At 45.4% G+C, this 12,949-nt stretch overlaps 1 protein-coding gene across 2 annotated transcripts in view; it reads left to right on the top strand.

Annotated features, from left to right (window-relative positions):
* Npas2 (neuronal PAS domain protein 2) overlaps window positions 1-12,949 on the top strand; it is a 174,335-nt gene that overhangs the window by 145,840 nt on the left and 15,546 nt on the right. Inside the window, exons 17-19 of one of the 2 annotated variants that reach the window (XM_076915014.1) lie at window positions 6,566-6,763; window positions 9,277-9,467; window positions 10,132-10,224. In XM_076915014.1, the coding sequence (XP_076771129.1) occupies window positions 6,566-6,763; window positions 9,277-9,467; window positions 10,132-10,224 (482 nt within the window). The remainder of the gene's footprint in view (window positions 1-6,565; window positions 6,764-9,276; window positions 9,468-10,131; window positions 10,225-12,949) is intronic. The other variant, XM_076915015.1, reaches the window with a different exon arrangement.

The raw sequence follows: 12,949 nt of genomic DNA, 5'->3' as shown, positions 1-12,949 counted from the left end.
GCTGACCTGGCCTTCCTGCCCCTGCATAACACGCTTTCTAGATGGGACAGCTTAAGGCATACCCAAGCTGAAACCCAGGCATCTCTTTTTTATTCCTGTAAGCACTGCTCAGCAAACTCTACTGAAGACCTTCTACACTTTCCCTGTAACGGGACTCTCCTGTGTGGACACGGGTAGCCACCGCAGTAGCAGTTGCATGATATTAAAAGCACAGCTGTCAAACTGTCAAGTTCGCAAGCCGCCCATTTGTTACCATTCTTCCAAAAGTGAGATATGTTTCTCTTCACAGATCTGTAACCCAGTCGGTGGCTTTGAACTTGTCTCATTTCGATTACTTTAATGGAATTTTTATACTAACAGGAAGGTGGGGGGGGGTGGGAATTGAAGCAGAAAGTGCTAAAAAGCAAGGTAGGCGTCTGAACATCCTCCAGAGTGCTGAAGCCTTCTGCTTCCTGCCTGCGCCCCATCAGAGCGAGATTTTAAAATAAGAGGCAATAACGTTATCACTTTTGCTCCTAGTTGTAAAGAATATGATATTTCCCCATCAGGAATACCCCGATACATATATGTATGCTAAAGTACATATGTATCTAAGTTCTTCAAAGAGCCATGGAAACACAGCCCTCCAGTGTGTACCTTCCCTGTAGAAAGCAACTGTTCTAGTGCACTCCTTACCTTGTACATACTGGACCCTACAGTTTGCTCCTCTCTGTAGCTAAGCTAACCCTTCAGTATGCATACCTCCCTATGAAGCCAGGCTCTCTGGTGCACCTAAGATCTCCAGTACACACAGCCCCTTGTGGGAGCCAAGCCCCCCCCCCCCAGTGCACACCCTCCCTTGCAGAATTTGTACCCTATCGTGTGCTAGTGAGTTCTTTTTAAATTAGGTTAGGAGAAAGTTCTCTGGGATATTTGATGTTTGCTCCCGTGCGAAGGTGAAAGGTGCACATGAGCCACGCTGTGCTGAGGCGCTCCAGTCAAGAGAGGGCGGCCTCCTTAGCGTGTATCTTCCTTGTAGAAACCAAGTCCTCAGTGTACATCTCCCCAGTGGATTCCAAGACCTCATTGTACAGCTGCCTTTAGATGCCACGCCCTTGGCATACAGCTCTCCTGTGCATGCTGAGCCCTTGGGTGCACAGCTCCCCAGTGGAAGCTAAATCCCTGGTGCATATCTTCCCTATGGATGCTACCCCACCCTGTGCACATCTCCCCTGCAGATGCTACACACACCCCCATGCACATCTCCCCTTGAGATGCCAAGCCTTCTCTGTCTTTATTCCTCCGCACTTATCTTCACAGTGGAATTTTCCAAAAAGAACATGGAGATCCACAGACAATCAAACCAGAGAACATCTCCTCCCTGCATCCTGGCTTCTTACTTTTCACAAGACTTAAATACATTCTAAAACTCCTACCAAAAAAAATGTGATCTTTGTTTTTTTTAAAAAAAAAAAAAAAAAAACTGATTCAACTGTAAAATTAAGCAAGTAGAAATTACTCTGGCCTCCCCAGTCCCTCTCTCAGCCCTCCCTCCCCCCACACACCACCAGAGAGAGAAGACAAGAGATAAAAATGACACATTGGCAGTTTGCTGAAGCTTGGCGATGACACCGTACCATACAGGATGTTTTTGTAGTGTCTCCATATTTGTGACTTCTATATGTCCTGTAATGACACCAACGATTTGTAAAGTCAGCAGGTGTGAATAGTGAAAAGGTATATGTGTGTGTGTGTGTATACATACACATATATACACACACATATACATATATACCTTTTTACTATATGTGTGTATATATATATACATATATATGTATATATATACATATATATATATACACTATACATACACTATATGTATATATATATATATATATATATATATATATATATATATATACACACACACACATACATACCTATAAAGTGTGGGGTCTATTTGTTCTAACATATTTTCCTTACTTGTTTTGAGGAACTGTCTCATTATCTTTTGGCATGTTTTCTATAACCTTTTTAAGTAGGCTTTTGAGAAGTCTAAAAAGTCCTTCGCTGTTGGTAAAATGGGGGCACAGACATGTATGCCCAGATGCAAACCAGGATCCCAGCCAGGGTTGTTTACTGCAGTTCAGTGGGCTTACTCTATTGGTTCAGAACTGAAGTGTGTGCTAGTAAGTTCTTTTAAAATTAGGTTAGGAGGAAGTTCTCTGGGATATTTGATGTTTGCTCCCAGGCAAAGGTGAAAAGTGCACACCATCCAAGCTGTGCTGAGGTCCTCCGGTCAAGAGAAAGTGGACTCATGCTTTTTTTTGAGTGGGTGCGCCCTCTGCTGGTTATTCAAATGAATGTCTACAAGGACACCTGCAACAGTAGCAAATCACATGTTCCTTGATTGGCTCTTTGAGACATCCATCATTCTAGCTAAACAACCAGCCAGCTAGCTGTTCAGATATGTATGCATCACTTGTTGGAACACTGGGAGAACAGGGAGATAGAGAAAACATGTTTTTTTTTTTAATTTCTTGGAGGACACACACAGAAGGGACAGCATAACATACCAAACCCTTAGCTCCCTGACTGGAGCAGAGACGGTTTAAACAAGAAGTTTCATTCTCTTATTTGTTTGTCTGGGTGTTTTTCCATTCACTCCTTTAGCAGATAGATCTCTGTATGCCCAGTCAAAGAGTGAAGATCTCTTTCTCTCACCTTAAGAATAATGTTACAATGTAACAGTCATTCCATATTTACTGCATCTTACCTACTTAACATGCACTGACTCCATGAGGTATGTGCTGTCTGTGTCTCTGTGCTGGGTAGTTTTATATTGACTTGACACAAGCCAAAGCCATCTGAAAAGAGGGGACCTCAATTGAGAAAATGCCTCTGTAAGATCAGGCTGTAGGCAAGCCTTTCTTAATTAGCAACTGATGTGGGAGGCCGCAGCCCCTTGTAGTTGGGGCCACTCCTAGGCTGGTAGCCCTGGGTTCTATAAGAACACAGCCTGAGCAAACCATGAGGAGCAAGCCAGTAAGCAGCACCCCTCCGTGGCTGCTACATCAGCTCCTGCCTCCTGGTTCCTATTCTGTCTGCGTTCCTGTCCTGACTTCCTTTGATGATGAACAGTGACATGGAAGTGTAAGCCAAATAAACCCTTACCCCAGCTTGCCTTTGGTCATGGTGTTTCATCACAGCAATAAAAACCCTATGATAGAAACTGGATAGTGGGGCACTGCTGTGACAGAGCTGGCCATGTATTTTTAGAAGAATCGTGGAAGGACTTTGGAATCAGGGTTAGAAAAGTCATTGAGTCTACAAAGCTTGGTGAGCTGTTCTGTTCTGGTGAGGCCTAACTTGTGAGGTTTCAGGGAGAAGCAAGGATGGTACTGGGCCTTTTGTGTGGAGAATCTGTGGTGTCTGGTCAGCTGGAGCTGAGAGATTAGCAGGCACTAGGAAGAGAGCAGTGGCGTCAGTGAGGTAAGATCCTCTGGGAAGTGTTTCCTAAGAGTCACACAGACACGCAAGCTTGTTCCAGAGGTGGCCAAGGTTGTACCTCACACTGGCAACTGAACTTGGCAGTTTGAGAGTCACCCAGTTGGGACTGGTTTTAAAGGCATGAATGAAGGGGCCATGGAGAGCAGCTGAGGCTTGGCACTGTGAGAGGCCAGGAAAGGCCATTGGTGAAGGTGCAGCCTCCATAGCAGATGAAGGCCCAGGATGGAAGGGGGTCATTCAGAGAACTCGAAGCTTGGCACCATGAAGGGAGCCTATGAGAGGCCGTGGGTGAAAGTGTAGCCTCAGTAGCAGTTTAAGACTTAGGGTTAAAGGGATCATGCAGGGAAGTTAAGGCTTGCTTTGGGCCAGGGTGTATTATCACAGCAATAGTAACCCTAACTAGCACAGTCATCATTACATGAACAGGGAAACCAAATCATTGGGGAAAATTATGAATATTGACCAAAATCATTCTCAATGGTGGGACTGTATCTGAAACTCATTGTGTCTTCTTTGAGGCAAACAATAATGCCTGTCACAATGAATCATGCATCGATCTTACCCTTTGTCGGCAAGCAAATGATATCCTGCCCAAAGTGAGGTAGCAATTGGGCTTGAGCATGAGGTTCCTGCTGAAGCTAAGAGATGCTGTTTAACCCACAAACTGTTCAGGAAGCTTATGCTAAGAGACAGCTGGAATCGTACAAAACATTAACCCTTGAATGTGCGGGTACTGAATCTGAGGTGACAGATACCCAGAAATTCTTCTTACTAGGCTCATTCTCCCACTCCTGTAATCTGAGCATTTGGGATGCAGAAGTAGGCAGATCTCTGTGAGTTCAAGGCCAGCCTGATTGACATATTGACCATTTCTAGGCCAGCCAGTGCTACATAGTAAGACTCTGTCTCCGTGTTTTACAATGGGGTCTTAGGTGACCCCTGTGAATCAGTCACAGTCCTCAAGTTGAGAACCACTGCTCTAAAGTACTCAAGAGCCTTTATTTCACACCTGTAGGCTTCTGGGTTAGGATGAGGTGTGAAAGATGGTTGGAGTGAATGGGATATCCCATCCGAACCCCACAACACAGCCCCTTGCTGACCTTGGGATCACCAGCTTGTGACTCAGCTCCATCTATGAATGAAACGTAGGGTGAGCTGGCCTCTAGGTGCTCCTCCCAGTGTGTGCAGGGTGCAGGTTCACCCCCTGCCTCTCCACATCTCCTATGACACTCAGGGAATATGTCCCTGCCACCCTTGGGTGGGCATATGGTTATGCTGCCCTGGTCCAGAAACTGTAACTAAACTACCATATGCTATGAAGGAAGAGCCTCCCTCCCCAAATACTGCACAGCTAGGAGCTTAGAATGGGTCATGTATGGCAGGAGTCATGACGGAAATTATCTGTGCGTATTTACAATGCCCAAGAGTTTTGGTTAAAAGAAATATTTACATGCTTTTGGTTAAGTTATTACTAAGATTATTAAAGTTGTTCCTTCAACATTTAGACTCAATTTGTAAATCATATTTTTTTTTTACTTACAACTCTAATTGGGTCCTAAGACAGCACTTGGTGTATTTTCTACTTAAGCTACATCCAATTAGTTTATATGTTGAACAAACCGTGAATAGTCCACATTAACTACCAAAGCCAATGTAATATTTCAAAATCTGAAGCTTTCAGACACCCTGTGTACTCAATACAGAAAACTTAAAAGTCAAAAAAAAACAAAAAAAAAAACAAAAAAACAAAAAGCAGTCTAAGTACTTAACTGTTTAAAATGAAATTTAGTAGCACTTCAGTGTCCAGTGAGACTGATTCCAGAGTCTCCAGAGATACTAAAATATACAGAACACAAGACCTTCTTATAATACAATGTGGCCTTGCACCAAACGGGCCTATGTTCTTTAAACCAAGTGTGTCCGATCCACAGATCACACTGGGAATCCTCAAGGTCAACACAATGTTTTGTTGGGGGGTGGGTTGTAATGTGATTGCATGGTTTTTTGAACTCGATAGATGACAGCATCCCATCCCCCATCACATAAAATATCAGGCCACCATTATTAGACATCATTACATGGCCTAAGACAGTTCGGTTTTTGTCCAGTATGACCCAGATACGCTAAAAGGTTGGACACCTCTGCTTTGAATCATCTCTAGATTGCTTATATACCTCCAACCGTATACATGCTATGTAAGTACTTATTATAATACGCATGTTTGGGAAATATTGACAAAAAGCAGTCTACAGTTGGCTCGGCACAGAAGGAAATCTCTCCCAAGCGGTTTTGATCTGAGGCTGGATGAGTCTAGAGATGGAAAAAACCCCAGACATGAGGATCAACCTTGTGTGGTACAAACTGTTTGAACTAAATCGGGATCCTCACGAATACTTTGGCATTTTCTTAAACTAATAAGTTATCGCAGTCTTAACTGTCTAAGACAGCTTATGTAACAAATCATGATTATAAAATAAGTGTAACTCTGAGGTGTGTGGGTGACACTTCATTCTCTGCTCTTATTTTTCTACCTGGAAGGCTGAGTCACCTCCTCACTGGAAGCAGGGCTGTCCCATCTCCCCTCAGCCCTGGGTTGAAAACACCTAAGAGCACTTTAGGAGCAAACCCTGATCCCTGGGCAGAGATTTCAGGTTAGGCATAAGACCCAGTCCCACTCTGAGTATAACACGAGCCATACAGCACCACGCCACCATTAGTAGACGGGTCATTCCGTTCCTAAGATGTGTCTCCTCTCCCTTCTAAATATGATACAGATGAGCCAAGTCGGACTTTAGAAGAATATCAGTCTGTGCAAAGAAAGCCTAGATGTAAAACTCTTTGGTCAGATGAAACTCTTTGGTCTGTGGCCCTCAGGAAGGCAGAGACAATGTCTCTCTGGCCCAGCCACTGTATCTAGTATGTTGCCCATTGCAGACAGCAACATAGGCACGCATCCCCTGCTGCTCAATTGGGGGAGTTGTTTTAGGTGTGTCAAGGATTCCGGGCGTTTTCCTTCCTCCCCGGGATAAAGACGACAATGGCCCTAACTTCACAGTCATTTCTCTTCTGTCCTTAGATGTTTTTGCAGCAGCCACCCGTGTCCCTGAGCTTCGGCAGTGCACAGCGGCCAGCAGCTCAGCAGCAGCTGCAGCAAAGGCCCTCTGCACCATCTCAGCCCCAGCTTGTGGTCAACACTCCACTGCTGGGGCAGATCACGTCCACCCAAGTCACAAACCAGCACCTGCTCAGAGAATCGAATGTGATATCCGCCCAGGTACTGTACCCACTTCCACTTCCTGTCCTTCCCGCTAGAGTAGACACGCTTTTGCAGCCAAGATGTACTCGGCTCCGGCAGCTCTCAAATTCTAGAAACCTAAACGCCCCTCTCTAGACTAGAGAAAGAATACAGTGGTGGGTTTTTTATTTAATTATTATCATAAAGCCATTTTGAATGTTCAAGATGTATTCTCTCCTGCACTTCCTACTGGGAGAAGCTGCGCTGATGGTTAGACGGTCCCAAGTGCCTGCGCCCTTTCTCTGTTGCCATGTGAACCAACCCTGTTCATTGTCTCTTGCCCCGGACAACCTGCACAACCCTCCTCTAGCAGCCATACACTCAATACAAACCACCAGGGACAGTTTGGTCAGGTTACTGGTGGTAAACGATACTTGAATGGAGCAGGGTAAAGTCCTAAGCCCCTGCTTCTGGGAGATCTCAGCACAGCCGGCAGATCACTGCCTCTCCACACAGCCCCTGGGGCCCCAATGAATTTCTGTTCCCTGGAGCAACAGCGAAAAAGAGGTGTTGTGGACCACTCCGAGCTCCTCGTCAGTACCGAATCCGGGAACTGAGCCATCTAGTGGACAGATAAGTAAAGGCATCCTCCAGATCCACAGGGAGCCCCAAACTTGAGGAGATTCGAGTCCCTTGCGTTAACTATTACAGCATTTACACAAGATGTGCATGCTCCTATATAAGTCATTTAGTGACTCTGGAGATCAGAATCAGGACTTCTCACATGCGGTGGAGCACTGTACCACGATGCTAACACTCCAAGCCCCTTAATAGTTTAATTCATTTTAGATGTTTGTTTGCTTTTTTTAATTTTATGTGTAGGGGTGTTTTACCTGCATGTATGTCTGTGCACTATGTGCCTGGTGTCCACAGAAACCACAAGAGGGTATCAGATACCCTGGACATGGATTTACAGGTGGTTGTGAGCCACTGTGTAAATGCTGGGAATTGAACCTGGGTCCTCTGGAAGAGCAGCCAGTGTTCTTAAATGCTGAGCCATCTCTCCAAGCTCCCTAGATGATTTATAATGCCCGGTACTGCACCAGTTCTATGGAAATAGTTGTTATCTAGAGATGATAAGAACAGCCATGTATGATCAATATACATGTGGTATTTTTTAAATACTCTTATTGGTTATTGAAATGACAAATCTGTGTACAAGGAAGCTTAGCCGATCTTTATAATTCATGTGTGAGCAGTATCCATGTGATATTTTTCAAATACTCGTATTGGTTATTGAAATGACAAATCCATGTAAGAGGAAGCTTGGTCCATCTTTATCCAAATTAAGAGTTTTGCCTAAAAACACAGCCTTTTAATTTGATAGGGTCATCAAAACACAAACATCTGAAGACTGGGAACAGCCCATGGGGTTCTGGAAAAGCAAATGCTAAGGCAGAGTTTATACAGATACCAAAGGATGTTGTAAAAGCCAAAATCTAAAGCCTTGAGGTGACGTCATAGAAATGGCTAGTCAGTGTCACAGACAGAAACAAACAAACAAAAAAATCAGGGCCAAGCCACCCCCCTTGTTCATTCATTATTTGAGTGAACAGATATTTGTTGAAGGTTCACTGCATGGCCAGCACTGAGAGAACCATGAATGAGAAAGAAAACCCTCAGCTCCAATGGGGAGAACAGAGAAAAAAAATGTGCGCACATCAGAGAGTGTCATGGGAATAGCATGCAGATGAGTTGAAGGTTTAAGATGATCAGAAGAGGTCTCCCTGAGAGGAGTAAAGCCCACGGTAGATGTTGAGAGTCAGCTGGATCAGCATCAGGTGGAAGAACATGGCACAAAGATTGGCTGGCGTGTGCAAAGGTCCTGAGGCAGACAGGCCCAGTGAGGAGCAGAAACAGCAAAGAGCTCTTTGTTTCTGAAGTAAAATTAGTAAGGAAAAAAAAAACAATTCTATTCAATGAACGGTTCAGTTCTGCTGAGAGCCTGGCACTGCCCGTGAAATTTTAAGAATCTTCAAGGTGCTTACAATCCAATGGGGGAAGATACTCAAAATAGAAACAGTTCACTGCACAGTTGGTGGGTCCTAACTTAGAGGAGAGGCAAGAGTCAGCAGATGGGAATTCTATGAGGTTTCCTAGAGAGATGGTATGAGTTGACTGTCTTTCTCTCTCTCTCCCCTCTCTCTGCTCTGTCTCTGTCTGCCTCTCTGTCTTTCCTCTCTCTCTGCTCTGTCTCTCTATCTTTCTGTCTCTGTCTTTCCTCTCTCTTTGCTCTCTCTCCTCTCTCTCTGCTCTGTCTCTCTGTCTTTTCTCTCTTTCTGCTCTGTCTCTGTCTCTCTATTTTTGTCTTTCCTCTCTTTCTCTCTCCTCTCTCTCTGCCCTGTCTCTGTCTCTGTCTTTCTGTCTTTCCTCTCTCTCTGCTCTGTCTCTGTCTCTCTGTCTTTGTCTTTCCTCCTCTCTCTCTCTCTCTCTCTCTCTCTCTCTCTCTCTCTCTCTCTCTCTCTCTCTCATATTAAATGATGGTCTTCCAGGGTCCAAAGCCAATGAGAAGCTCCCAGCTGCTGCCTGCCAGCAGCCGTTCACTGAGCAGCCTGCCGGCCCAGTTCAGCAGTACAGCTTCTGTGCTCCCACCAGGCCTGAGCCTCACCACGGTTGCTCCCACCCCTCAGGATGCCAGCCAGTGCCAGCCCAGCCCTGACTTTGGCCACGATCGGCAGCTCAGGTATGAAGCCAGGCTGTTGGAAGGACAGGAAGAGGTCATTTGCCCTTTCCCTTCAGCTCTCCATTCTGCACAGCAAACTTCCAAGGCTTTCCAGTTGATCTCAGCTAAGGAGGCAGCAGGGAAGACCTTGGGGTCCTGAATGGATGTGACCCATTGTGTGACTCGTTTGCCTTTGAGGGGCACACTCTGGGTACTGTTCTAGTTTTGTTTATGTTTCTGTAATAAAATACTGTAACAAGTGGGAAATTGGGTGAAGAAGGAGTTTTAGTCCACTTACAATTTCAGGTGAATATTCATTATTATGGGAAAGTCAAGGCAGGAACTTTAAATATCAAGTCATATTACATACACAGTCCAGAGCAAAGAGAAGTGCATGCATACAAGCTCACTTACAAGCTCACTTTCCTCGCTTGTGCTCACTCTATTATGCCACCCTTACACATTTCAAAAGCCCAGCCTAGAGAATGGTGCTGCCTATAGTGGGCTGGCCCTTCCTGCAGTGATTAAGACAGTCTCTCCTGAGATGCCCTCAGGCCAACACAATATAGACAGTCCCTTACTGAGACTGTCTTCCAGGTGATTCTCGATTGCGTCAAGGTGATAGTGAAAACTGACCATCTCAAGTGCTAGTTACCATGTTCTTTTTCTCTTTCTCTGCTCAAAGGCTGTTGCTGAGCCAGCCCATCCAGCCTATGATGCCTGGGTCCTGCGATGCCAGGCAGCCCTCAGAAGTCAGCAGGACTGGACGGCAAGTCAAGTAGGTGGGAGTGATGCAGAAACCTGAATAGAATAGTCTGAGCCTGGCCTTTTCTTTTTTAAAAAACAATGCTTCAGGACCTGATGTTCCTGACAGTAGTGCTCCAAGCTTTCAGGTTCACTGTGGATGTTCTACAAAAACACAGGATCAAGCCTTCAGAGATGCTTTCCCTGAGCTTGCCTTTCACCAATGCCCATGTAAATCGATAAAACCTGACATCTACTCCTCCATGCTCTAAACAGGAGCTGAAGGAGATGGTGACACCTCACAGGTTGTGGCCATTTTTGAGCTTTTTTAAAAATATAGATCACAAAGTCTTCATCCAAGCTAACATCCTGAGTAGACATAACCCTTTCACTTTCCTTGGGACTCTCTCCCTTCAGCCTGTGCTTTACAAAGGACAGCACTGGGCTTCCCTGCCTCGTGTCTCTGGCACTGTAACCCAAGACTAGGAGAAGCAATAAACATGACCTCCCTTCCCTCTCCAAGATACAGCTTCCTCCCACATTTCTGGCTCAGGGCATTTGCTGTTGTTATAACTGAACATCACAGGCAGGGCAATCTATAAAGGTTTTTATACGCCTCCTGGTTCTAGATAATGAGAAGGCCAGGCAGATGGTGCTGGCATCTGTCCAGCATCTGGTGTGGTCCTTCTTGCTGCACCCTGACATGGAGGAAGAGAGAGCCAGTGTTCTGGCTAAGTTCTCCTATTCTTATAAAGCCATTAATGTCCTCATGGGGCCACCACCCTAATGACCTCATCCAGTCCTGATCACTTCCAAAGCCCCACCTAAAAATACCATAAACAAGGAGCTTGGGAGCTAGGTTGCCATCCAACCCATGAGCTTTGGGGAACACACCGAAGCCAAAGTATCCCCCAGTCTCTTTTCCTCCTATCCATACTGAGGGGCAGATTTGCTAGGCTGTTTAATTAGCAGCAACCAGGGTTACTGGAGACATGGGGCAAATCATTTAAATGCTAGAAAGTAGGCTTTAAAAATAGCCTCTGGGTTTCTATTTCCCTCCTCTCTCAAGGCAGGATTCTCTTGCCTTGGCCTTAGCATGCTGGGATATCAGGTGTGTTCTACCACACCGAGCATTAAGAAAGGAGGTTATCCCATGACTCTTCTTTGTGTAAGCACTGTTTGAATTTGAGTCCAGAGTTTATCAGGACACTGCTAGATAGTGAAGCATGCTGTGCAAAGCCTCCCAGGACTGTTGCTAAGAATTCTTTCTCTGCCTTCTGCAGTCCATAATAGCATAACTGAGCAGTTCTGAAGCTCATGGAAGTACTTATGATTATTTCCTTTTCTTCCAATAAAAATTATACAGCTTAGGGATCCGTTCTTTCCTTCAATCAGTGGAGAGTCTGGGCTTTAAGAGGACCAGGTCCAGAAGACCACACATTACTTGTAGCAGAGCCAGGGGACCGATGGCTCCAGAGCACAAACTCCCTTGGCTCTGGATCTTCAAGACAACTTGTTGGCCCTGGGGGGAGGGGGAGGCGTCCCTTCAGCCTACAGATAACTTTCTCTGTAGTCTCTGCCCTCATAACACTTGCCTCCTTCCCTCTGCCCGTGGTCGGGAACAGGCACGGGCATCCTGTGGAAAGCTGTCTTTAAAATCCCCTGCTTCTGTTCTCAATTAGGCAGGCGAGTTTGGATTTTGGTTTTGAATTTTGCTTGTTCTTCCTAAATGTTCCAAGTAAGTGGAAAGAAAGATGCTTGTTACCTCAGTTTCCAGAGATGCTTAATCCTGCTATGAACGGGGCAAAACCCACAATGCTTTCCCCACCAGCAGCTGTAACTGCCATTTTTGGTCAAACCAATCATTGCTACCCTACTGTGTCTTCCAGACATGACCTCACAGCTCTGTTCTCCAGGGGATATCCAGATCCGCCTTTTATATACACACAGAGGTCTCTGTAGGGGATGTCTGTAAGCCCTAAAGTCTGTTACAGATGACCTCACATAGGGAAATGTCATCACTAAAAATCAAGGCCAGAAGGGAATTCCCTGTAGTGTCTTTGAACATCACCTTGTTCTTCCAGACCTTCCCATAAAGACTGTCTGTCTTAGGGTCTTATTGCTGTGAACAGACACCAGGACCCAGGCAACTCTTATAAGGACAACATCTAATTGGGGCTGGCTTACAGGTTCAGAAGTTCAATCCATTATCATCAAGGTAGGAACATGGCAGCATCCAGGCAGCCATGGTGCGGATAGATGATACTCTTATAGCCCACACCCACAGTGACACACCTACTTCAACAAGGCCACTCCCATTCCAACAGGGCCACACCTTCTAATAGTGCCACCCCCTAGGCTGAGCATATACAAACCATCACACCATCCGTGGTTCCTCGATAATAGACCCTGGTCACCAACATCTTGTTATGTTGTTACTGTTATTGGAATAAAATATACATAATGTAGCATTTGTCATCGACACATAATATATAACATCTGCCATCCTAACCATTGAAGCATACAGTTCAGCTGCATCCAGTGCATCTGAGGTGTTGCCCAGCCATCCATCTCCAGAGCTGCTCATCTCCCTAGACTAAAAGTATACCCTAGCTCCAGCCCCTCCCCTGACAGCTCCTGAAAGTCACCATCCTTCTCTGTCTTTCTGTGCATGACTTTGGCTACTTGGGCGCCTCATACAGTGTTTGCCCTTTGGTGTCTTCAGGTTTCCTTCCTACTCTGTGTCAATGCTAGGTGGT

The sequence above is a fragment of the Arvicanthis niloticus genome, chromosome 17, assembly GCF_011762505.2.
Source record: "Arvicanthis niloticus isolate mArvNil1 chromosome 17, mArvNil1.pat.X, whole genome shotgun sequence".
In the NCBI taxonomy this organism is placed as follows: Eukaryota; Metazoa; Chordata; class Mammalia; order Rodentia; family Muridae; genus Arvicanthis; species Arvicanthis niloticus.
Note: the sequence above shows the minus strand (reverse complement) of the source record. Positions and strands in the feature narration are given on the sequence as shown.